Source organism: Phoca vitulina, unplaced genomic scaffold (genome assembly GCF_004348235.1).
Source record: "Phoca vitulina isolate PV1807 unplaced genomic scaffold, GSC_HSeal_1.0 scaffold21, whole genome shotgun sequence".
NCBI classification, from domain to species: domain Eukaryota; kingdom Metazoa; phylum Chordata; class Mammalia; order Carnivora; family Phocidae; genus Phoca; species Phoca vitulina.
The window spans coordinates 27,465,727-27,492,573 of NW_022589724.1; the positions used below are offsets into that span (position 1 = coordinate 27,465,727).

Genomic DNA, 26,847 nt, shown 5'->3' on the forward strand with positions numbered 1-26,847 from the left:
GAAAACTTTGCAAATATCTTCCCTACAAAGCACACTACCCCCTACAAATGTTTTCTCACACATTATTGTCTAAAGACCTGACGTTTGAACTCCGTATACTACCTGTTCTCTATTCGGCTAACTTCCGTTACTTATATGCATATATCAATTATATATTCTTTCCTAAGCGTTCCAAAAGAAGCATTCTACCACCAAAACTAATAGCATAGGAATATTACCACTTCATAATAAAAAAAAATGAGTCATTAGGATTGCAAATAAATCTGAGGACCCATAGGAAATACCGGATTTTCAAGACAGATTCAATGTTCTGAAGTGGACAGCAATGGGTCATCTACAAGAAGCACCATCACGGGATGTGGTATTCTTGTAACGATCCTACACCGGTTTTCGGTCTTAAGTTGTAAGCCCACCAGTTAGATCATTTAACATTAGGAACCGAATCATTTAAGAGAATACTTGTAAAGACTGCATTAAGTGCATTGCGAGACATCCGAGGAGCTAAAAAGCTGTCAGTTTCAGGCAACAAGTATAGAGGCTTGGGGGCCACACATGTCAATAACACATGAGGGGGTCACAGAGCCAGCGGGTCCATGTGTTACTGCTCAGCCACAGGTACTAACCTCAAGTACGAAGAAAGGGGACAGTGAAAATAAATATCCAAGTAACTGTGTTTAATTAAGGTCCGTGGGAAGTCACGTGACTACTCTACGACCTTGCTCACGCCCCAGTGATTGTTTTGGTTCTCCAAGCGTCATGGCATAACCCCCCGACGGATCCACCTCTTTCAAACGGGGATGTGGGTCCTCGTACGAGCTACACAACTGCCGTGTGTAAGAGTGTCCTTCTCCGGGCACCACGCTCTGCGGCTGCGTTTATGGGTGAGATTCACACCCATCGTAAAATCACACCCACTGACATCTCAGATGGCAGTCACGATCAGCGAAGGGGGGGCAGAGCCAAGCTCGGTCCATTGGCATTTTGAGGCAGCTTGGTTGTTCTTGGGAAGTTGGGATCCTTTTCCCACCCAAGCTTTCCAGATGAAGTAGCTTGGGGTTGAATTTATACTAACAATGAGGCCCTTCCCCTGTCCAGGTCTCCCCGTGGGGAATTTCATTGCCAGGTCCCCGGTCTTGGTGCTGTCATAGGGGTTAGTACCTGTGCCATGACCGTATGCCCTGGCCGTCCCAGGTAAACTTACAACATAGTCCCTAGCTTCAAAAGCATACGTGGGTTTCCCTATCGTCCTCTTCATGAGTTCTTTGTGAAAACTGAAAGACTGAGTCTGCCAATAATCAGCAAGAGAACAAGATAAAATAAATAAAATTAAAGTAACCATGAAATTGTAACATCTGACAAACAATCGGTAAGGGTTTTCCAAACCTTTTGACCAACTTCGGTGGGATTTTTCCATGCAATGAACTCTAAAACACGTGGGAACTAGGTCCATATTTTAGATTTAGAAGGCCCTTGCCCAGAGCAGAAAGAGAAATCTTAATTTAAGACAACAAAATTACATTTGTAAATTGCAAACCGAGACCATACTATCTAGTTTCATTTTTCCTTGACTTAGGTAAAGATGAGAAAATGGTTAATAATGCTCAGGTGGCATACTTTAGAAATGTTCAGTGAAACAAAATTTTCTTACAGATGCCAATGATGCACAACAAAAAAACATTTTATCCTGGTTAATTATTTAGACACAAAATCGCCTATGCTAAGAAATGTCTGCATAGGATTTACACATTCAGATAATAGGAACAAAGGATTGAAATCTGGATCTGAAAGCTGCAAAACACAATAAATTAAAAGATGTGTTAAAATCACAGATCTATTATTCTAGGACACTTTTCCTATCTTTGGCACAACAGTCTTAAAGTTAAAAAGTAAGAATAAAGGAAATATAAGGACAGTATCATTTTCATCATGGGCCCTGTAATCTGTGTACCTTCTGGGTTGAGATTGCTTTAAAATCAAATTTATTTCCCAAACTTCAGATTTGTTTTTTATTTTTGAACTTCCTAATTTTACTTCTGTGATGCATTTCCTTTTTCATTTTTTTTCTTTCTTTTTGTTCACTTCTACTTCCTGAAGGAAGGCACCTCAAATCTGACCCTCACTAAGAACAGGCTGACCCAAAACGAAGGAAGCAGAAATGTGTTTCTATTTATTTACTAATTCTTCTAGAATGTGTACGTGTGTGTGTTAACTCTCAGGAAAACAAAGCATTGAGAAAAAAAATTTTTGACTGAGTTTTTGCTGAGCACAGATTTAAAGAGTAAGAAATAAAATTCACTTTGTTCATTACAATTTTTAAAAGAGGGATTTTCCTCTAAATCATCATAATAACTTGTTTCTCATTTCACTGTTTTTGAAGGGTTATATTTTTCTTAGCCATCTTTCCTGTACACTTATTGATTACTGACATTCTTTGGTCTTTTCCTAAACATTTACAGAACATCATGAAACACAGATTCGGAAAACCATTTGCAACCAACAGACTGTGTAGTGTTGAGAGAATGAAACAGACACAGAAACAAATGGTAAACAATCACAAATATTCAGCATACTCTACGTGAGGTTCCAAAAGACCATGCAGAGGTACTTATTAGAAATATAACAAATGAGTGCTCTGTAAAGGTTTTGCAAGTGGCAGAGAGATGGGTTAACTGACTTACAGTTAACATGAAACTTTATAATGTCGCAAAAACACCCTGGCCAGATGTTGGAAATTCTTCCATGAGCAAGCAGGATGGACGGGGAGTTTTAAAAGCCAGCCTGATCGAGCCAGGAACTGAGATCTAATTATAGAGCTCAACGCGATCCATCATCCACTTCTGAAGCTACACTCTGCCTTCTAACAATGGCTCTCTTGAAATCTTGAGGAAATTACATTTCTAATTCTTAACCTGATATGCTGGGAAACCTTAAGACAAGATAATTTCGCCAACTATATGTATTCTTTGCATAAAATGTTGAGATTCTCTTATTAAAGGAACTCTGCATTTAAAGAATTGGGGGGGGAGTTGTACTTCATTCTATTTATTTACTTATTTTTAAAATACGGAACGCTTCGCGAATTTGCGTGTCATCCATGCGGAGGGGCCGTGCTAATCTCTGTATCGTTCCAATTTTAGTATATGTGCCGCCCCTTGTTTTAGTCACAGCTATTATACATTTACCTTCTTTCTTACCCAAAGGAAGGGAAGAGTAAAAATTATGTTTGTACGAGAACACATCCCACGACCGCTGTATTGCAGTCCCCACAGGTCAGGATAAAAGACCTTACTGGGCACACGTGTCTGTTTATTCTTGATCGCCACACCTCATTATTCATTATATAGGATATCTGGGGATGGCTTAGACTACACTGATCAGTTCGATTTATTTGGGAGGCTCCAAACGACTTTGTTCCAATCTTTTACCGTAAACCAAACTGGTAACTCCTTTTGGTTACGGGATCAATTGCACAAAACTGTGAATTTAGCACAGGTGATCCTAATTCGAATGGCAAGCTGGGATCTAAAGGACACCCACTCGTGAGTCAACCATATTATAACAGATGCTCCCCGAGGGTGGACTTCACAGAACCTCAGACAATGAGCTTTACCTCTTCCTAACTTCATCTTTTTAGGCCTCAGTTTTCTTATCAGGAAAATAAGGATGTCGTAGTACCTAGGCTCATAGGGCAGTTGAAGAAAAGTAAATGATCCCACAGAACAGTCTGGTACGTGGTAAGTGCTCAATAAATGTCAGTTGCTTATTATCTCAGCCTCTAAAGATAAATCCGGCGTTAGGTCTCTTCCAGCCAACAGGTATTTTATCACCATCTTATAAGTTCACCAACACAGCTAAAGAAACCACTGTAACCTCGTGCCATTTCCCCTTCGAACCCCGAAGCTTAGCTCAGAGAGAAGTATCTTTGTGACACTCACATTGTTCCAGTAATTACCAAGCAAACACTTTCTGAGTCTACAGTGACTTCCAATTCCTCATCTCAGATGTCACTGGCTTTGGAAACTGAATCTAAGCTTCCTTTTTCGGTAAAATCAAGGTAGAATATTAATGACTTAGAGGTTTTAAAAGAGAAGTAGAGAAAAGACTTTCTAAAATGTGCTCGAGACCAAAAGGACTCTGCGCCGGCTGGCTGGCTTTCTCTTCTTCTTTCCATCCATTCTGCTTCCTTCTTTCTTCTCTCCTCCTCCTATTGTGGTTCTTCTTTCTAGCTATGGTGAATCCCAGGTCCTTACTGTTTCGTGTTATGGGAAAACACAACGGATTCATTCACAAACAAAATAAGTCATGCAGAACGACACATGCACCCAGAGCGCACGAGAGAGACGGGATTCCAGAGCAGAACTTACCCCACGCTTTAGGCTCCTGAAGCAGTGGATTTTGGGTTTGGAGGTCATGAACTCGTTGAAGCGATGGGAGAGGGGTTCCTTTTGCTGCTTGGGAGACTGGGGGCCGTTGGGAACAGCAGAGGGTGAGGCAGAGGCAGGGGGAGGAGGGGGAGGCTGATGGGGGGATGTTAAAAGGGACATAAGCTACATGTAAGATGGAGCAGTGACAGAGTAAAATCAGAAACAAGAAGATAAGACACAAAACAAAAATAAGCATCAAATAATATTTGAAATCCAAAGCAAGTAAAACACAAACGATTAAATATTTAGGCCATGGTCCAAAAGAAAACATGTAGAATATGACAAAAAGTGGAGGTTTTAGTAAGTAAAGCAATGGAAGAAGAGCAAGAAATCTCTGACAAGAAGCTCATGCAGACTCTCACATGCAAACTACATTTCTGATTAGTTACGCTAAACCAGTTAAGGCCAGAAGGGTAAAGAGTTCTAAACCATCTAAACCACCAGAGCTTGATGAGAGAATGTAAAGGACCTTAGATGCCAAGGTTGTCAAAACAGCAAGACAGTCTTTGAAAAATTAAATATGCAGTTATTCTCAGCAGAGCACAGTGATGTGACGCCCAGGTTAACACTGTCATGCACCTATGTACCACGCTACCAAAAGAAAACGCACGATGTTCATGGAGGAACATGTTATCATGAATTCAAAAACAAAGCTATTAACCCGTGGAAACAATTTCAATCAGAGCTGCTGATAATTGTTAGAGAAATCCTGCGCAGTGCCCTCCCTCCCAGCCGAGGGGACCAGGTGGCTAGTGGACTTAGCAGTGAAAGGCATGATGGGGAATGGCCGAGAGGTCAGTAGAGGTCAGTGTTAGTGTGGGTGACACGAGTCAGGTGGCAATGCATCTGAAATAAGACAAATGGCCATGGCAAAGGGACCACCACCAAAGAGAAATCATGGTTTAAAATAAAATAGCATTCTAGCTCTTTTTTTGCATTCTGTGAACTATAGACCTACATTCTTAAGTTTTGTTTTGTTTTGTTTTTTAAGACTAACAGAGAAAGTCAAAATCTCCACACTTGATAAAACTCATTTCACACTGGTCCAACCATCAGTACCTTATTTTTTTTGATGAAGGGCCATAACTTTCCTTTGGATTTGCCACCAAACTTGAGCTCTGGTTTGCCTTCTCCTCGGGAATTCGAAAGGCTGTTATCTGACACAGTGCGTTTCATCGGCTGAGTGTAATCCTCAAATTCAATGTCCCCGGGAGGCTCAAACCCGGACTTATAAGCTTCTATTACCAGCTGGGAATCCTGAAATTACACCCATCAAACACGAATGCATTCAAACACGTGCAAATACTTTCGACACAACGAATTTTGATGGCTTCATACAGATGCTATCGTAAAGAATTGTATCTCTATAGTTATCTATAGAATTTTATCTATATTGATTAATAACAGATTTTTTTCTAGTAATATTTTTATCATTAGAAAGAATAAGCACTATTCAAAAAGCTATATGCCTAGCTGAGATGGAAAGATATTCTCAATAACCATTTTTCCGCAGCTGGAGAAACAAATATTAAGTAAGAAGGACTTTGCTAAAAGCAGAAAAAAATGGGCTACTGTTATGCACTTCCCTTGAAAAATACAGTAATACAGAAGTCTGGTTCTCACCAGGAGTTCTTAAGGTAGTTTAGCATACAGAAAGTCAAAGCAAAGAGTAGATAATCTCTCTCACTTCTTTGGTTCATTGTGGTTCAGGGATATTAATTCATTGCATGATTTTTCCTTATGGATGCATTTGTTCATAGACCCTCCCCCACTCACATGCAAGCTCTCATCTGTTTTTCCTCTACTGTATCCCTAGACCTAGATGGTGCCCAGCGAGAACTGTGCGCAATAAATGCTGAATAAATCAATGAACTGAACGCCTACTCTAGGGTGTGCACCCTGCTAGGAACTTTGGGTGCTACATCTTTCTCAGGGTCGGGTGGTGCAGACAAATGTGTAAGGCGATCACAATCATGATGTCATAGATAGATAGATAGATAGATGTATACATAAAGTATTACAAAAGCACATGTGATTCGTAGTAACATTTGAAGTCAATGATCATCTGACTTAAAAAAAAAACACTAGAGAAGACAATCTGGAAAGATTTCAATTTTTTTTTTTTTTTAAAGATTTTATTTATTTGTCAGAGAGAGAGAGAGAGAGAGCACAAGCAGGGGGAGCAGGAGAGGGAGAAGCAGGCTGCCCGCTGAGCAGGCAGCCCGATATGGGGCTCGATCCCAGAACCCTGGGATCATGACCTGAGCCGAAGGCAGACGCTTAACCAACTGAGCCACCCAGGCGTCCCTGGAAAGATCTCAATTCTTAATATAAGCCCACATTTTGGTATGTCATAGCTATTTTAGCTACTACTTACTTTGTAGATGGGCCACAGACTGCTGATTATCTTCCAACAGCCAACTACCTTCCCTTCTTAGGAATAGGAACCCTGATTTTAAGTTGGGTACCTTGCCACCCACCTAAAGGCTTCATTTCCCAGCCTTCTGAGCAGCAGGAAGTGGCCACCTAAGTTTTGACCTCTGAGATCTCTGAGATGTAGACAGGATGGTGTGTAATTTTAGGAAGACTCTTTAAAGGGATGGCATGGGTCCTTCTCTATATTCTGCTTTCTGGAATTTGGATGTGATGGCTGGAGCTCCAGAAGCCATACTGAGTTTGAAGGTCACATCATCAAAAGCTGTGAACTAGGAGGAGCCTGAGTCCCTGAGAACTTACAGACCATCTGTCCATGCCAGGGCTGGACCCTCTGCCTGCAGACATTTTTTATGTGAGAGGAAAAACAAATGGCCTTGTGTAAGACGCTACTGTTCTTGTCACATGCAGTCAAACGTACGCGAGCAGATGCAGATCTACAAGCCCAGGTGTGCCAGTGACTCACTGATGTGCTCTAATGAAAACACGGTCATTTGATATAAATGGAAATTAACCATACATAAATAAACCAGTTTGAACTTCTAAGTAATCATGTGACTCTGAGACTGCTTTAAGGGGGAGAGGGGACATCCAGTTTGTTGCGGGGGGGCTAACAGAGCTGGGAGCTTTCTGTCCTCCTATCCCATTTAAATAATTATTCAATCACCTCTTTCGAGTCTTTGCACAAATGTAACTTCTTGGTGTAATAGCCAGCCCACCCCCTCGGGTACTTCCTAGCATCCTTTCCTACCTCATTTTCTCCCAAATGCTTATCCTGTTTTAACACTCTAAATAAGGGAAGAACCTGGGTTTGGAACCAGATGGACACATTCACTATATGGCCCTGGGCAGGGCTGCAACCTCTCTGAATTCGAGGTTCTCCTTGGCGGGTCGTGGTGAGCACGCCATGCATGGAAGGAAGTAGGTGTTCAGTAAATGTTCAGGGAACCATTTCATAAAATTACCATCAGTGTTTCTCAAAATGAAAACACGAAGAGGCAGAGATAAAGAGTATGTGTGATCAAAGGAAAACTAGAATAAAAATAGCAAAGATCAAAGCAGCAAGACCACAACTAACTTTGCTAGGAGCTGAATCTACAAGAGAAGATAAACTTGAGATGCACCACAAGAACAGAGCAGGGATGTTCGGAAAGAGGAAGGGAATGTGCCAGGAAAGATGATCTGTATGGATTAAGAAATATCTGACCCTTGAATTCTCAAAAAAGAGCAAAATGAAACATTCATTCAGGTAAACCCCTGAAGGAGGCTGAGGGAGTGAGCCAGGCAGATATCTATGGGGAGAATATTCCAGGCAAAGGGAACAGCACAGTAGGAGCATACTTGTGAGTTTTTTAGGAATAGTAGGCAGGCCATTGTGGCTACAGCACTGGGGAGAATACAGAATAGGTGACGTCAGACAGATAAATGGGGAGGGAGGGTGTTGCAGATAGTTTAGGACTTTGAGGCCACAGTGGCTTTGACTTTTCCTGTAAGACAGAAGCCCACAGAGGGCTCTGAGCAGAGGAGACACGTGATCTGACTTACTGTAAAAGAACACCTCTGGTCTCTGTGTTAAGAATGGGGTGGGGAGCAAAGGTGGGGAGACGTTAGACATCTCCTGCAGTAATCCAGGCTCTCCCTGCACAATCCAACTGGATGGAGATCTTGGATCAGGAGGGTAACAATACAGGTGGTGAGAGCTGTGTGGATTCTGAATGTATTTTGGAAGTAAAGCCAATACAATTGGCTGACACACTGATGCAGGTATCAGAAGAAGAGGGTATCAAAGATGACTCCAAGATCCATGCAGCCGGAAGGATGAAAATGCCATGATGGAGAGAGTGAAGACTAAAGGAGGTGCAGGTTTGGCAAGACAGACCGGGAGCTCCATTTTGGATATGCTAAGCTTGAGGAACGTAGTAGACATCCAAGTGGAGAAGCCACTTGGCAGCTGAGTGTATGAACCTGCCGTGGAGGGGACAGGTCCAGGCTGGGAATGTAACATGTGTGATTCAGAGTTGAGATGGGACTTAATGCTCCAAGAGTCTACGGATCACTCTAAGGAGCGAATGTGGAGAGTACACAGGTCCAAGATCAAAGCCCAGGGGTACTCCCAAGTTAAATGGTAAGAAGAAGGAAAACAAGAACAAGCAAAGGAGACTGAGTCAGTGAGGAGAAAAGCCATCACAGTATGGTTTCCTGGGAATCAAGTGAAGGAACAGCAGATAGGAGGGTGGTCAAGCGGGGGCTGGTGCTGCTAAGAGTTCAAATTCTTGAATAAGAACTTGAATGAAGGGGCGCCTGGGTGGCCCAGTTGGTTAAGCGACTGCCTTCGGCTCAAGTCATGATCCCAGGGTCCTGGGATCAAGCCACGCATCAGGCTCCCTGCTCGACATGGAGCCTGTTTTTCCCTCTCCCTCTGCCGCTCCCACTGCTTGTGCTCTCCTGCTCTCTCTCTGCCAAATAAGTAAAATAAAATCTTTAAAACAACAACAAAAAGAACTTGAATGAAGACTTAGAAAAGACCCTTGTATTTAGCAACATAAAAGTCGTAGGTGAAAAAGAATGATCAGTGATAAAATGGGAAAACAAGGCTCCCATAATGGGAGAAATATCCTATAAATCTAGGGTGCTCACAATTTCCCAGGTAAAACTGTTCAAGGGAAACCATCATTCAGACATGATCTTGTAAAATTGTGAAGTTTCAAGGAAAAAGACATTTCCAAGCTTCTAATATAAGAAATTAAAATCAGGCTTGTTTCAGATTTTAATCAATGCCAGAAGTCAATGAGGCTAAGGAAAAAAGTCAAGATTCAACAGAGGTGAAGGCTTACCTTATAAACCTCACTATTATTATTTCCCTTTAAAAGACCACTCTCCACAGTCATTGGTGACTGTTGACATTTTAAATAGGGTGATGAGAGAAAGCCTCACCAAGACTATTTCTTGATCTCCCTCCATGAGCCAGGCATCTATGAACCACCAAAAGACTTTGTCCAAGGGGTGTCTGGGTGGCTCAGTCAGTGAAGCATCTGCCTTCAGCTCAGGTCATGATTCCAGGGTCCTGGGAGATAGAGCCCCAAGTTGGGTTCCCTGCTCAGTAGGGAGCCTACTTCTCCCTCTGCCCTTCCCCCTGCTCGTGCTTTCTCGCTCTCAAATAAATAAAGAAAAATCTTTAAAAAAGAAATAAAAAAAAAGACTTTGTCTGAAACTGAGGATGCAGAGATGTCCAAAATCAATGAGGTAATGGTGGTAAGAAAACGGGAAACTGGACTGCATGGATGCATGACCAGTCACATGTGTCTCAACCAAGACATGTGTTCAGCAAAAGGACTCTCTCTCTTTGGAGATGCTTAAAGGAGATAAAACCGTCAAATAAAGACATGTTCATTGTAAGGAAAGGATGGTTTGATCACCTGAAACTACTTCTTGGCATAATGTAGTTTTGTGGGGGAAACACAATTAATAAGCATTAGTAATTTTCCTCAAAAAAGTTAGCTGAAATCACTGAAGAAGGAGGCTCCAGGTGAATAGATGTTAATAAAATAGAGATCAAGGAATCCTAAAATCAAAAAAAATATGCCCGCTACTGGAACCATTCTTCCTACAAACACTTATTAGTTAACACATTTGGAAGTATTTCTGCACATTGGGTCGATAACAATTTTTTTACACAGATGGCCTTAAATATGTTAATACACCTAAAATGTCCTTACAGCAATAAAGAATCTATATGTAAGATATGTTCATACAGGAAAGACCACTTTGGTCCCTTGCCTAGATTCATTTTAAGATGCTCTTATGACAAAGAATATTTATGACATCGCTTTTTGTTAAATATTTGGTTTTGCAAATTAATAGATGTTTGTAAAAGCCTATGCTGGTGTCCTAGTTGATATTTTTGTTGAGGGAAATAGGTTTCTAGGAAAGTAATCCAAATGAATGACATTGGCCCTGAGTAGTGTTCTCAGACAGATGACTGTGCCCTAGAATAAAGAATTATCTGGCCTGCAAAATGTCAACAGTGACCTAAAGAACCAGATCCCGATGTGGGGAGTTACTCAGCCAACTGACAGGAAAACAATTTAATTCTGCAATGTCTCAGACTTATCTGTGTTTTCTGGAAAAGAAATTTGAGAGCTAAATCCAAAACACCGAGAGTTGAACAGAACACTCAAAAGTGGTGTTACCACTGCTGCAAAGTACTCGTGAGCACTGGAAGCAACTACCCATCTCGAGATGACTCAGTGAGGTCACTGTGGACGGCGGCAAAGAAATAATGGAACCAGGAGTCCTTCGTTGTAAATTAAGTCCAAACTACAATACTTACATTCTTCTGATCGATGGATTCGGCTGCCTTTACTATTTCATCCAAGCATTTCCCAATGATCGGGATCACCTGCCGGTCCACCTCCGCATAGGTCTTCATCGAGTCCCCGATTCGCACTATCCTCCTTTCCTCCATCTCCTGTATTTTCTGCAACATTAGATTTTGTATGAAATTAATTTGGTCCACTATGACTCACGGAAGTTGTTTTCAGCGGCATTGTTACCTCGAACAAATAGTCTGGGACGGAAATGGGCCAATTGGTAGGGTTAGAGCTACATGATCATTATCATTATTGCCTCCATCTTCACCAGCTGTACACATATTTTATGAGTTGTTAGGCTGTCCAAATGTATACTTTATAGGATTCCATCCCAATTTCAGTGAGAACCCCAAGCTGAAGTGCTTTTATCATTGACACCATTTGGTGATACATTTCAAACCTCTCCTCCGCCTTTGATCGGGTATTTCACTCTACCAAAAGCCTGGTGTGGTTAATGGTCTCAACCCAACACAGGCTGAGAGGTAACTGTGTATCTTCCGTCTACAAGCTGGAGGCTCTTGTTTCCTGTGTGTGTAGACATGAAGAAGCAGATACTTGTTATTTTTTCTACAACTGGACCCCAGTTCACAAGTTGTAAAAGATTCCCAAAGTGGGAGAACATGTCTACAACTTTTCTCATGCCATTTCTGACAACCTAAAGTAGCCAAAAGAAAAACAATCCAAAGAAAAGGACTGTCATTTGTTCAAATTCTACAACCGTATGAATTCTGCTAGGAACTCCTAAAATTAAGTTGGCATTTTATAATCTGAATGGTCCTTTTAGCAAAGAGGGTGCTAATCTAAGAATTGTATTTCTAAGACTAGCAAAGAAAGGCTGCAGGTGCAAACTGAGGACATCTGCAAAGGTCACTGATTAACCTTGAGATTAATATTATATTTCATCTTATTGCCAGTCAATGCTTGATATATATATATATACATATATATATATATATATATATATATATATATATATATATATATACCCTTTTTTTAAAAGTAGGCTCCATGCCCAGAGCAGAGCCCAACACAGGGCTTGAACTCATGACCCTGAGATCAAGAGTCAAGTGCTTAACTGACTGAGCCACGCAGGCGCTCCCTGCTTTCAAAAGTGACTTCAGTTTGAGGAAATTTATAATTCTGTAAATACTCAATATAAGCCCAGCAATCATGATTCCAAAGCCATGTGTCTCTAAAGGCAAAGCCAATCTGAGAAGCCTGAATTACTTACCTGAAATATGTTGGGAATGTGAGTATGGTAATATTCGTGCTGCTCGTGGTTGAATTTCTGGAGAATTGATGAGTAATCTGCTTTGCTGTCCTCTGCCATTTGGTGACGTACTTGAGCTTGCTGTCGTGCCTGGGGACAAAAAATGAGAGTACCCCCATGTTTAGATATAATAAGAGCCTAGAACTGCAAACCGCAGGGGTTTGCAGTCAAATTTACCTCAAATGTGTTATATTTTGCAGGTGTTATTTTCTAGAAATTGTTTAGAATTTGAATTTAGTTTAGGTAAGGATGTGCATCCTAGTTTTTCACAAACCCTACCATTCTCTATTGTCTTAACTTGGCATTACTTTCTAGTTTGACACAAGTGTCCCTATTCTTTATTGTCTGCACTTGGCCCAATTCACATATTTATGTTACCTAGATGGCCCCTGTGGGAATCTATGCTCATATATTTTTATAATAGTACATATATTTTATATAATATATATAGTTTTTTTTTTTCTTAAGGAGGGGATGGAGGAATCCATAAAATTTTTTTAAGATTTTATTTATTTATTTGAAAGAGAGCGAGAGCATAGAGGGAGAGGGAGAAGCAGGCTCCCCGCTGAGCAGAGAGCCTCATGCGGGGCTTGATCCCAGGACCCTGAGATCATGACCTGAGCTGAAGGCAGACACTTAACCAACTGAGCCACCCAGGCACCCCAATCCATAAATTTTTTTATCCAATTCTCAATGGAGTTCATGAATTACAAAGGCATAGGAACCCTGATCTATATGGACCTTTCTAACACTTCCATGATGTTTATTATTATTTTTACTTATTATTTTTTAAAAAGATGTTATTTATTTATTTATCTGAGCGGGAGAGAGCACAAGCCGCGGGAGAAGCAGGCAGAGGGAGAAGCAGGCTCCCTGCTGAGCAGGGAGCCCAATGCAGAACTGGGATCATGACCTGAGCCAAAGGCAGATGCTTAAACAACTGAGCCATCCAGGCATTCCTATTTTTATTTTTTTAAGTAATCTCTACACTCAACATGGGGCTTGAACCCAGTGATCAAGAGTCGCATGCTCCATGAATGAGCCAGGGAGGCATCCAGATGTTTACTTTTAGTATACAGTTTAAAGAAGTAGTAAATATTTGGGGCGCCTGGGTGGCTCAGTCATTAAGCGTCCGCCTTCGGCTCAGGTCATGATCCCAGGGTCCTGGGATCGAGCCCCATGTCAGGCTCCCTGCTCAGCGGAGAGCCTGCTTCTCCCTCTCCCTCTGCCTGCCTCTCTGCCTACTTGTGCTCTCTATCTCTCTGTCAAATAAATAAATAAAATCTTAAAAAAAAAAAAAAAAGAAGTGGTAAATATGGCGCCCTCTTTGTGTTTTTTGTTTGTGTATGAGTATGTGCTATCTTGTGTTTTCCTGCATTGATCTTCTCCTAAATAATCAATAACAAAATTCATACATTTGTTTCTCTCCTCTAATTAATATTTTGATTAATCACACACCCACACGAAAGGGCGCAGAATCGATTTTATTTTATTATTTTTTTAATTAAGTAGGCTCCACACCCAATGTGGTGCTTGAACTCATGACCCCGAGATCAAGAGTCACATGCTCCAGTGACCGAGCCAGCCAGGTGCCCCTGCAGAATTGATTTTATTTTATTTTTATTTTTTTATTTTTTAAAGATTTTGTTTATTTATTTGAGAGAGACACTGAGAGACAGAGAGCACAAGAGGGAAGAGGGTCAGAGGGAGAAGCAGACCCCCCGCTGAGCAGGGAGCCCGATGTGGGACTCGATCCCGGGACTCCAGGATCATGACCTGAGCCGAAGGCAGTCGCTTAACCAACTGAGCCACCCAGGTGCACCCAGAATTGATTTTAAAGCTTGAACAAGAATGCCTGTAAACTCTGAAGTCATCCACAAATACCACTGATGGTTACGCTGGAGATCCCACCTTGGATTCATCTAGCCCTTTGGAGATGTCTTGAGAAATATGACCTCATGAATCTCAAACACAGTTTGAAGTTCACGCAGGGCAAAAACCACCCCCTGTCAGATGAAGAGTGGCTTGGCTGGCAGGTGACTTGGCCAATTACCAGACCGAGCCAAAAACACAACAGGAAAAGGACCTTGTTCCAACATAACTACGGGAACTTTCTGTTTCTTTGTGTGTTTTTTGTTTTGTTTTACTAAACCCACTCGTTTTTTAAACGGACAAAAAAGAACATGGACGCGTTCAAAAGTAAAGTCAACGCCCCACTTTGTTTGATCATTGGTAGCATCTACTACCAGATTTTCCGCATCTTGGTGTTCTTTATGGTTTCCTGCCTCTGTGACTTGGAGGCTTCACCTGATTTTCACTTCCTTGACACATTTCACTCATCAGCGTGTTGGTGAAAGCCCAGCGTGGTCATTCAGAGCTGCCTCCTTCATTCTCTTCTCGAACACTTTTCAGACAAAGGTTAACAATATAAATATTGCCAAACTGATTTCCTTATCACCTGAGGTTCTTTTAGGTTCTCAAGGCCCTTAGGGATCTCAAAACCATTTTTATCCACTTCTCATCTCCCCTTGGTTACTTCAACGGCCATATTCTTCCTCTTTGTCGGCAGCCTGTTAACTCCCTTCCTGACCATATGCTCTGGCTTCCGCTTCTACCGTGTCCACTAGTAAATATATTAATCTGGCCCCCACAATGTTAAGTCCCCAGCTATCCTCAAAAATCTATGCCCTTCCAGTATACACTAGCCCTCCTCTGTTTAAATAATAGCTTTCCCACCTACGCGCATACCATCTGTTCGTCTAATGTTTCCAACACAAAAAACCTTTTAACTCTTTCAATTACTTAGTTTTATCATGTATCACTTTTTTACGAATATGAAAAAAAAAAACCAAGGAAACTCCCAGGTAGACCTCAAATTTCTAAAAAATTCTCTATTTCGTTTACAAACCTTCCTCAGAAACAGTCTTACCAAAATTCAAGGTGAGGGGGGTTGTTTCCTCATCTCCTTTGTAAATAAAAGTAACAAGTAACAAGATGGAGTCCCCTTATTTATTTTGGAGAAATTATTCGAACTTGGTGAGTTTTTAAAATAGCTTCAGCTCTGAAACAGAGAGCTGAATGTCATCATTATGCATGTGTAGGTATGTGCATATGGACATGTACACACACACACACCACAAGCAGATACAAACTTCCTGACAATAAACCCATCATACTAACCATGAAATGTTTTACTCATGAGAACTGGGGTGCCCTGCTGGAGTACCCCACTACCATCTGGTTGGAAGTGGCAATGATCCTCTCCTCTCAGTTCCCCTAAATCTCTAATAATAATGTGTTCACTTGGGTTATATAATTGCTTTCGTTAGCATACTAACTCATAATAGTTTCACGATGCCCTTTACAAATTTTATCTACAGTGATCCCAAAACATAACTAGGGACCACTAGATGGGAACTGTGGAAGAAGCTGAAATCAGGAAAAAAGTATAAAACTCCAGCCCTGGAAAGTTAGCTGAATAGAAGAAAACAAATCAGACAATCAGAGGGAATGGGTCTACCTTTTATGTTAAAGAAGCATGATCTCTCTGGGAGTTTTTCTTGAATGCAAAAACGTGGACATAAGGTTGCAAAGTGTATGTATTCCTATATAGTCTTTGTAGGAATTTTCCTACAGTCTCTCTCTCCCTCCACCCCCTCTCTCTCACTAATAGGATAGAGAAGCACTTAAAAGCAGTAAAATATTGTCGCACATCAAATTCTGCAGGGCTGAGGCAGGAAGACAGGACAGTCTTGTTCTCAATCCCAGCATCCAGCTGCTTTGAATTAATACCCACTTTTGAATCCCGGGCCCAGGAATGTGCCATTGTTCTGAATAAGTTTTACTATGGAAAATCTATTTTTGTTTAGTAAGCTGTTATGTTTATTTTGCAATGGAATTAGAAGGAATCTTTCTCTAAAACTAGCATTGAGTCAGTTACTCATTACAAATACATTTTTAAAAATATCTTTAAAAGTGCTTTTGAAAACTTATCTGGAGTAACCAGTAAGTAACTAGATATTTTAGAGAGTGCATCTCCTAGTCTAAGGCTAAATGAAGATCATAAAGATCACTCTTTCTCCTCTCTGTTTAAGTCAGTCTAAAAATAGTGACTATTATCTTCAAGAGGTACTTCCTTCCCAAGCCACACCATAAGCTTGTATCTTGCAATTAAAGTTATCATTCTAAGAATACAAGACACTGCATCTTGTAGTGCAGGGGGAAGTTCAGAAGATTTTTTTTTTTTAATGAGTCAGTTATAGAATTTAGAGAAAATATTTTTAAAAAGTCCAGAATGACCACAATCGCCTGAGGCTGTAAATCATAGACATCTTTGAATAAGATCTAGACCACTTTCACTGTCAATCAGAAAGGCTGAATTTAAACTTTAGAATTTCTTTGACAAACCCTTGGGAATCTCCCCAAATAAATCCAAACAGGCCTATGTATGTACCTCTTTTGAGTATGACTTCACTGGCTTTTTACACGACCCCTCTAAATGTCCTATGGAAGTAAAGCTGGATTGCCCAAAAGGTCAGAGCTGCAGTTTCTAAATAAAGAAAACAATAATTTAGAAACTGAACTGCAGCCCGATGCTTCTAAATCCTAATGGGTTTAAAGATAAAAATACTGTAATCCATTTAGTTAGTTAAATTTAGACTATTAGCATTGGCCAAAATGTGCTGCGACTTCCTGCTCAGTTCAGTGTTATTTTTTCCCCTTAATATTTCAGATATTAAGGAAGAAAACAACACTGCTGGCTCAGTCTCAGCTGTCATGAGCAGAGAATATAAGGCGTACTAAGAAACATGTTTGCTTTCACGTGGGGCACATGGTCGATTTGCTTAAGAAATTATACACTTAGGTCTTTTCTCAGGGCTGCTCATGGCTTTTGACCTTTTCACAAAAATGGGCAAATATGCACTGGTTCCATTTATATATTTACTGTAAATAAATAATGAGATTTATTAATTTTTTGAACATGGCCTCAGACCTCCCACATTTTTATATACACTGCTGGTCCTTAAGTGATAAACCATTTACTGCAGCAGTGTTCAGAGGTTTTGGAAAGCCATTTTTTCCTTTGTTAAAAGCATGTAATAGAACAAATTTAAAAGGCCCATCCTTTGCTCCCAAAAATCTGGGGACAGCAGTGAGGAATAATTTACAGTTACCACTGGTAAGCTCAAACGACAGTAAAGGTTCTCCCGGGCAGCTGTACTTTCGATGTTTTATTTCATCATCATAAAAAGAAACCAACTGTATTTTAGGCTGGACGGAAAAGGGGGCTAAATCGAGATTTTATTCGGAATTCATGATTTTGCACCACTGCCAGGCTGCCCATAATTATTATCCAATAGCTGGAGACTTGGGGCAGCTCCAGAGCTTGACTGCCATCACCGGGATCCAGAAGGGTTAGCAGCCTGGGCTGGAGGCACAGCAAGGATCCAGTGGGTCTCTTGGCTCCAAATTCACCCTCCTTCAAATCATCTGAGCCACTGACTCAATATTGTGGATAAAACTGGGGAGCCTGGCTGGTTTAGTCAGTAGAGCATGTGACTCTTGATCTCGGGGTTTGTGAGTTCAAGCCCCACACTGAGTGAGGTAGAGATGACTTAAAAAAATATATGGTGGATAAAATTAAACTTATAAAATTTAATAACCTGGGTTATCTGGCTTCTCTCCACCTTTAGTTCTTTTTTCACCCGATTACAAAAATTTGCTTGCTGTAAATAATTCCCATTTACAGAAATGGGTGGTTTAGAAAGTCAAAGTGCCTGCTCATTCCTCTGTCTGATGATCACTGGGAATGTGACAACCTGAAGTCCTTAATTTGTGATCTGTGAAAACTGAGAGCAGATAAGGCAGCCTGGGGCAAGTCAGTGGGAAGTTCCAGAAGCACAGCTGCAGTGATGCCACCGAATGACACCAGCACGTTACAACGATCCCCAATCGACAGCTGGCAAACTTGGTGATTCTCAGAGCGGCAAGGAGCTCCGACCAACAGCGCACCCTTCCTTTGGACACGCCGGGTTAATGAGAAACATGCATGCTTTGGCAGCATATGAGGGAGGACGGGGCCACTGAATACTCTGACCTATTTTTTAGGTACTTTTGAGATCCATAAAAACAGCAACTGGTGGGGACGCCTCGGTGGCTCAGTCGGTTAACTGTCTGCCTTCGGCTCAGGTCATGATCCCAGGGTCCTGGGATCGAGTCCCACATGGGGCTCCTTGCTCAGCAGGGAGTCTGCTTCTCCCTCTGCCTGCCGCTCCCCCTGCTTGTGCTCTCTCTCTCTCTGGCAAATAAATAAATAAAATCTTAAAAAAAAAAAAAAAAAAAAAAAAAAAACCCACACAGCAACTGGTGGAGAATCCCTGAAAACTCTAGTTGGTATACTGGATTTCTCTAGGATTGGTCAGTAAAGCTCATCTCCTCGAGTCCTTGACTCAGCAATTCTATTTCTGGGAATTCATCCTCATGAAATCATTTTATTCATTCATTCATTTTTACGTTTATTTACTTTTTAAGTCCTCTCCACACCCAATGTGGGGCTCGAACTCACAAACCCCAAGATCAAGAGTTGCACATTCCACTGACTGAGTGAAAAGCCAGGCGCCCTGCTAATGAAATCATTTTAAATGTTCACAGAATATATCCATCACAGTATTATTTATAATAGACAGTAATTTGAAGCAAATGCCCAGTAATGTCATTGGTTAAAGATATCTCATAACCTTGATGGCCTAAGGTGTAGCCTATAAAAAAAAATTGTAAAAGAGTATTTAATGACTAGGGAAAATGAAAGCTGTATGTGATTTAAAAAAATATTTTTTTCAGTTTCCAAAACAGTATTCACAGCATAATTCGATTATTGTAAAAATAAGACATTAATAGTGATCACTTCTTATACGAGTGATTAAGGAATATTCTATTTTGCCAAAAAGATTAGTTAAAGAAACAAATTCTAATGCTGAATTCCAGAAACTTAAAAGCTGAAGAGGTATGGCTTGCCTTTGAGATCCACGCCCCACAAAAAAAGAAAAAGAAAAAAGAAAAAGAAAAAGAAAAAGAAAGAAAGAGCTCTAAAAAGATAATGTAGTAGGAGGGATACTAGCAAAGGAAGAGATGAAAAAGTTCTCTGTCTGGAGCAATGTTGTTATATGATAAATGGCATTGTTTAAATTTCCGAGCAAACTGTTGCATCTAGAATACATTTTTAAATTCAAGACTAAGAATGCGTTTAAAAATTCCTATTCAGATGGAGTGCTGGGAGTTTTTGTTGGAGCCTTCCAGGCCTGGGACTTGCCAAAACAATGAGTCTGTCTTTGATAAATTATAAAGGCAGCTAAAATACAAAACAGAGAAAAACTTCAAAATAAGTTAACCAAAGAAATATGCTTGAAATATTTCAGCAATTTCCTGATTTTTTTTTTTTCCCAACAGTCTTACAACTTCTAGCCCCAGTATTGTAGGTTACTTTGGTGCACAGTCACTGAAACAGAAGGAGAGTACACGGGAAGATAGCAAATGAGACCAGCATCTCAATCCCACATGGGCCATTCACTTGCTAAACAGTTTTAAGAAAAGGCCTTCTGTTCCGCTATACCCTGGTTGCCTTATTTGAAAAGTAGAATTTGAAATATCTATTTACTCAAGGTGAGTGACCATTTCTGCTAAAAGAGAAGCCAATGCTGATATTGTTCATTTTGAGGTTGGCAGTGCTCCAGGGTAGGCTCGTGAAAAATTTGGTATGAGCTCAGAGATCTTGGTAAAATATAAATCATGGTCTCCAAGACTTGGCTCCCTTCTCTTCCCTGGTTTCTAATGCACTGTCATTGGCAAGAGACTTGAGTTTTCAGTTGTGGCAGGGTAGAAATAGATTACCTCTTTCTCTTCTCCCTCTCACCTTAATAACTTCACCCCAGAATATGACACTCATAAGGTTTCAGATACATACAGCTGAAAATGACAGCCTAGATTCTAGAAAGTTAATGCCCAAACGATCATTCTCTATGGCCGTGGTGCTACCGTGAAGAACAAAAATATGGAATGCTGTTCTAGAAAAGATACATTCCTCAGAAGAGGAAAAAAAAAATAGTCATGTTACATTCCCGAAGGAAAGAAAATACAGGCTTCCTGTTCTGAAGAGATCTGATGTGTTTTTGGTGGTAGGTTAGCAGCTATTCACCCTGAGTACCCAAGTCACAGCAGATGTTTAATCAGTAGGGTTTAATACTAAAAATCTTCCATGTGGTATTCAGCATATCTCATCAATGAGTTCAAGACATAAGACCACAGGCCCTTTATTTTAATCTCAATGTTCATTTTTCTCTGTTTTTCTTTAAGCTGGGTGACACCTAACAAAACTTCTCTAGTGACCAGACAAGACAGCAAGGAAGCTTGTTAAGGTCTCAGGCTATGGGGTGGAGTAGAGGAAGTGCGTCCTCTGAGAAACAAAATCTTAAACTTGTATGTATTATACAGATGGTACAAGAATTCCCGACCCAAGTAATTAACATAAAAAGCAGTCCCAGGTTGTCTGGAAGAAACCAATATAAAATCTTGCTGGTTTTCATATAATCCTGCTTTTATGATATTCTCAGAGAAAAAACCATCCCTATTGAAGACACACTCATATGAAAAAGACAATAATAATCATAAATGCACAAGGGAATAAACTACCGTGAGAGGTGATACAATAGAAAAATTATCACCATAAGAATTTAAGCTAAAAGAACAATTTGGAAGAAAATATAAAACAAGAATATGTAAATACTTTATTTATTTATTTGAGAGCGAGAGCATGGGGGAGGGGCAGAGGGAGAGGGAGAAGCAGACTTCCCACTGATTGGGGAGCCCAATGTGGGGCTTGATCCTAGCACCCTGGGTCATGACCTGAGCCAAAGGCAGACACTTAACAGACTGAGCCTCCCAGGTGCCCCCCCTTTTTAATACCTTATTTTACTTATTTTATTTATTTATTTATTTATTTATTTATTTATTTGAGAGAGAGAGCAAGAGAGAGAGAGTGGGAAAACAAGAATATTTAAAATAATTAAAGAAATAAAAGAAGCAATAGAACTCACAAGAAAATAATAAGACATTATAAAGATGAAGCATATCTGAGAAAGAACCAAATGGAATGTCTAGAAATAAAAAATACAGTCACTGAAATTTTAAAACGTGAGTTAAATAATAGAATAACTGAAGAGAATTCATGAAGTAGCTAAGAAAGTTACACAAAATGTAATATATAGAGATAAAGAAAGGGAAGGAATGAAAACGAAGTTAGGAGGCACCTGGAATAAAATAAGTTTCACACACAATTACTGTGAGTCCCAGAACCAACAATTTGAGAGAATGAAACACTGGCAACATTTGAAGAGTTAACACCTGAAAGCTTTTCCTACATTTACAAAAGGAACAAACTCCCATTTGAGCCCCAAGCAGGAAAATTAGAAATAAAAAAGTGTATACTTTGAAACATCATAGTGTTTCACCAAAGGCAAAGATAAGGTCTTAACAACCAGGGAAGGAAAGTCAAATATCTACAAAGGAATACAATTAAGTAGACAGCCAACTTCCCAAGAGGAACGATCGATGATAAAAGACAATGGGATGATATTTCAAAATGTGTTGAGAGAAAATAAACGTCAGCTGAGAATTTTACACCTAGCTAAACTATCACACTCGAGGGAAGGCAAAATAAAGACATTTCAGACAAATAATGAACTTACTGCTCACAAACCCTCATGGAAAAAAAAGTAAAACAACCTATCATCCAGGAAGGAAGAAATGTAACCCAGAGAGGAATCATATGTAAGAAGTAACGACACTGGCCCTGCCTTATATGTCTACAGTGGTTAACAGTAAAGAGCTCATTTAACATAATCTAGTAGCCACTTAAGGCTAATGATAATTCAAGAGCTTATAGCCTTACCCTTTTTATCCAAAAGAATTCTAGAGGGGGTTAAAAGCCTTTTAGAAAATATAAAGCACTTTTCCAGTGTGAGTTTTTTGAGAAGGAGGTTCAATAGCATTTCATCAGGGTCATGTTCATTCTGCCATTTGGCTTTTCTTTTAATATCTGTCATAATCTGTTCTCATTTCATCTCTCCAGGAGATCCTGCTCAGCCCCCTGTCCCACCAGGCAGGTCAACATGGGTAGCATGTTTCCCACAGAGCCCTGGATGGGGTTCTTTCCACTCAGTTGCTCTCTGTCTGCTCCATCTTTTCCATTTCTACACATCGTTCATCTTCACGCCCCAATTCTGTCCTCAGGCCTATCTCAACAACCTGTAATCTGCACAGAGCTTTTACAGATGCAGAATCCATGAACGACTTTGAACTCCCAGTATTTGCTGCTCAGAGGGTCGGGTGATTTTACATACGATGTATCTCATAAGCCATTTTTTTTCAAACTGCTATTGTTCTAATTATCTTCACCATGCAGTTTGGCATATAACATATGATACTCTATCTTATTCTCCAGTGGACTCAAGTTTTCCTTGTCTCTCCATTTCATCATTATTGGCTAACAAGAGCCCTCATGAAAGGTACCTATTGTAATCCTATTGAAGCTATGCATTATTTGTTCAATAAATATTCTTGTGGAATGCCTACATGCCTAGAATGTTCAAAATATCAACTGATTCACAGTAGGTCAAAGGAGCAAGACGCAGGAGGAAGGAGCCAGAAGTAATCAAAAGAGAAGGACACAAACAGGCAAAATACAGATGATGACAACAGTGTTGACCAATTAACTGCGGTCCAAAAACAGGTCTCTCCTTTATGTGTATCACATTCCACTTAAACCTCACAACAAGCCCTTGTGGTGCACAATATTATCCTTATTTCATAGACTAGGAAACACGCTCAGAGATGAAGCAAGCTGCCTCATGCCATACCATTAGTGAGTGGTAGAAACAAGATCCGAACCCACTTCTATGTAGTAGCAAGATTAAGAACGAGCTCTTGGCCAAGCAGGCCATTCATTATCAGTGAAAATTAAAATATTTTATTAAATGATAGGGCACCTGGGTGGCTCAGTCAGTTAAGCGTCCAACTCTTGATTTTGGCTCAGGTTGGGATCTCAAGGTTGTGAGATTGAGCCCTGAGTCGGGCTCTGCACTGGGCATGGAGCCTGCCTGGGATTCTCTGCCTCTCCCTCTGCCCCTACCCACCCCCCCGCAAATAAAACAGAATAAAATAAAATAAAATAATTTTATTGAGTTGCCATAAGAAAGCCTTTAGAACAGTGAGTGCCAAGTGTCTGACGCTACACACACTCTCACATACACACATCAATAAGTGAATATCATTTTTATGAATTTAATTCATTTTTATTTTGTATGCATATTCATATGTTCATATATAATATATATATTTATATTCATATTATTTTTACTTAAGTCATCTTAATCATCAGGTCTGGGGTATGAGAATGCCTTACTGGGTTCCATTACTATGTTGCAGATTAACTTGGAGTTTGTCAATGGTTATGCTTTTAGGAACACTAAAACAAGGCTAAGGTAGATTCTCATGTCAACATTTTAATGTAAATAAATAATGCATACTGCAACTATTTCATTGAAGAGGCTTTCAGAAGTATTTCTTTTCTTTCTTTTTTTTTTTTTAAAGATTTTATTTATTTGACAGAGAGAGACACAGTGAGAAGGAACACAAGCAGGGGGAGAGGGAGAAGGAGAAGCAGGCTTCCCGCAGAGCAGGGAGCCCGATGCGGGGCTCCATCCCAGGACCCTGGGATCATGACCTGAGCCAAAGGCAGACGCTTAACGACTGAGCCACCCAGGCGCCCCAGAAGTATTTCATCTCTATATAAATTCACTTTTGGTAATACCTCCACCCCCAACATTCCTGATATTCTTGAGATTTTGACATTTTGACTTCCTTGTTTCTTTTTGGAGGTTTATTTAACCAAACTCCATTTTTTTAGCATAAAAACCACTTACTTCAGAAATAAGTAAATGAAAATTAAGGTTTACAATATAGAGATAGTAGCAATTGGTAGCAAATGAACTAAAACTTGGAGCTGAATGCAACTTGAATACTTTTGTGTGGAACACTTAACTGTAGTAAATAATTGCATGTTTCAACATTCCTATCACAAATGCATTTTTTAAAAGTTTATTTATTTATTTATTTTTAGTAATCTCTACACTGAACATGGGACTCAAACTCATGACCTGGAGATCAAGAGTTGCATGCTCTACCAACTGAGCCAGCCAGGTGCCCCCCCAAATTCATTTTTAATGGTAAAACTAACATGGAATGTCACAGCCTTTAAAAAACACAAAACTCATCCTACTAATGTTCACTTATGACACAGATCAAAGTTATGTCCTGTTTCCAAATATAAATACATTTATTCCACATCTAATAATTGGAGAAAATTTCCATTAAATTCCATTTCCCATGTGAAGTGTCAAAAGAGGAAAACATATCCATTACTACCCAGGACAAATATTAAGAATAGAAACAACCAAAACCATTCAGGATGTTCATTTAATACAGGCATACTGAGAGAAAAAATACACAGAATATAAACTCTACAGATAGAGACATAAACAAGAGAATAACAAAAAGTGTTTTCTCTAGAATCTTTGATTTGAACATTGATCCACTTATAGCAACAATATCCATTTTTGAGAGTCTCCTTTAAATTGTACACATTTTTCTCTCGTCGTAAATAAAAAAGCATTTTAAACCAAAAAAGATCAAGCTGCAGTTGCAAAATGTATTTCCTGCGTTCAGACTAACCACTTCCTCTTTCAAAAAATTTTTTTGGTTGTTTTCTAAATTGTTACAGTGAACAATTCCTTCAGATAACCAGTCAGACATTTGATATGAAACAAATTTGGGAAAAGCACTCAAGATATTACCATGTTCAATAAAGATGTCAAACCTCATAGTTAGAGAAAGGGCAGTGAAAAAATTTAATAGTACAATTCCTTATACGTACAATGACTAAAGTAGTCATCTTGCAAGAGGCTGTTTCCCCAAATGGTAAAAAAATTTAACACTCTGCTATTCAGCTGGCTTCAGTTAGAATAGAAGTAAGCCTACCCTGTCAGTGCTTACGGAGTCCTCAGCACAGCTTCCAACTAAAGAAACCTTCCTCAACTGCTACATTTCATTTATTTTACTGAGATAATTATCAAACTGATAATCATTCAAAGTAAATTCCTTCATTCTTATGTAAAATTAGCATAGATTATTATTTTATTTTTCCCTTTAAACTATTCTATTATGTAACATATGATATAAAAAAGAGCACGTGTATTTTATTATAATCAGAAACGTGAAGTTTTATCACATACTCCTTACAATTCTACCTTCATTCATAAGTGGCTCAGAAGTTCCTAATCTACCTCATAATAGGGACATCTCTGTAGAATTTAAAAAGCAAAGAACGTTCACAGCCACGTAATTTAGAAGCCATAATATTACACAGAAATGGAAATGCAAACTCCCTGAGAAACTGACCCGCTCTTCCGAGTGCTGATGGTCGGGATTTGAATTTAATTTAACTTTTAAAACATTTCCTCAAATCAGGTTATATAACACTCACGAGTAAGCCGGGTAAGGAAACTTCTCCCATCCTATAGAGAATTCCTCTGGTTAGCCAATATTCAGAATTGCAATGAATTTGAATAAAGAAGCCATGTTAACTGTTTCATGGCAAACAGCTGCCTATAAACTTCAGTAAAAGATTCATACAAGATAAATGAAACTGGACCTCTAGGAAGGAGAAACTGACACCAGAGTTTAAAAACATAACTCGAACTCTAACAATTACTGTAGCTACTTGTAACCACTAACTGCAGTTTTTGTTAAACAATATCCTATTTTGCATTTAGAAATTATGTAAGAGCCAGCAGTCACAAGGCAAGGGCGAATTAGAGAAAGGGAATTATTCATTGCCTGACATGGGTGAACTCCGTGTAATGCATGCATTTAGAAAACACTGTTCTCTCTGTTCAGAAATATTAGTTCACATTCCATTCATTTTGATAACCTTTTCCTTTTTCATCCCAACACCACACTAACCAGCTGCGGCTCTATCAGAATGCAGAGATTAGGCACTGCTCCTCACCCAAGTTTGTCTGGCATGTAATTCTTCCAAAGCAGAGTGACAGATAAAACCTGACTATAAAGGCTTTGTCACCAAAATGCCATTGAAGAGTTGGTTAGAGGGCAAACGGGAAAATTCACAACAAAGAGAGTTGAGTACCAGGAAGAAAATGAAAGGCAAGCTCCTTAAAGTCAAGGAATGTGTGATTATGTGCGGCCACCAGGCTTGGCCAGCACACAGTCGGGGGATAAT

The 26,847-nt window shown here is 39.8% G+C and overlaps 1 protein-coding gene and 1 non-coding gene across 19 annotated transcripts in view; both read right to left on the reverse strand.

Annotated features, from left to right (window-relative positions):
- The window catches only part of FNBP1 (formin binding protein 1), a 136,400-nt gene that overhangs the window by 21,264 nt on the left and 88,289 nt on the right, over positions 1-26,847 (reverse strand). For 5 of the 18 annotated variants that reach the window (XM_032418593.1, XM_032418595.1, XM_032418594.1 and 2 more), the window contains exons 7-10: positions 12,459-12,587; positions 11,188-11,334; positions 5,484-5,681; positions 4,365-4,547 (exon numbers count right to left, since the gene is read on the reverse strand). In XM_032418593.1, coding sequence (XP_032274484.1) covers positions 4,365-4,547; positions 5,484-5,681; positions 11,188-11,334; positions 12,459-12,587 — 657 coding nt within the window. Of the gene's footprint in view, positions 1-1,201; positions 1,286-4,364; positions 4,548-5,483; positions 5,682-11,187; positions 11,335-12,458; positions 12,588-26,847 lie in introns of all 18 variants that reach the window. The other 13 variants (XM_032418603.1, XM_032418602.1, XM_032418601.1 and 10 more) reach the window with 7 other exon arrangements.
- On the reverse strand, positions 3,058-3,165 carry LOC116641458. Its single transcript, XR_004301177.1, has one exon. It is a non-coding gene; the product is annotated as a U6 spliceosomal RNA (small nuclear RNA).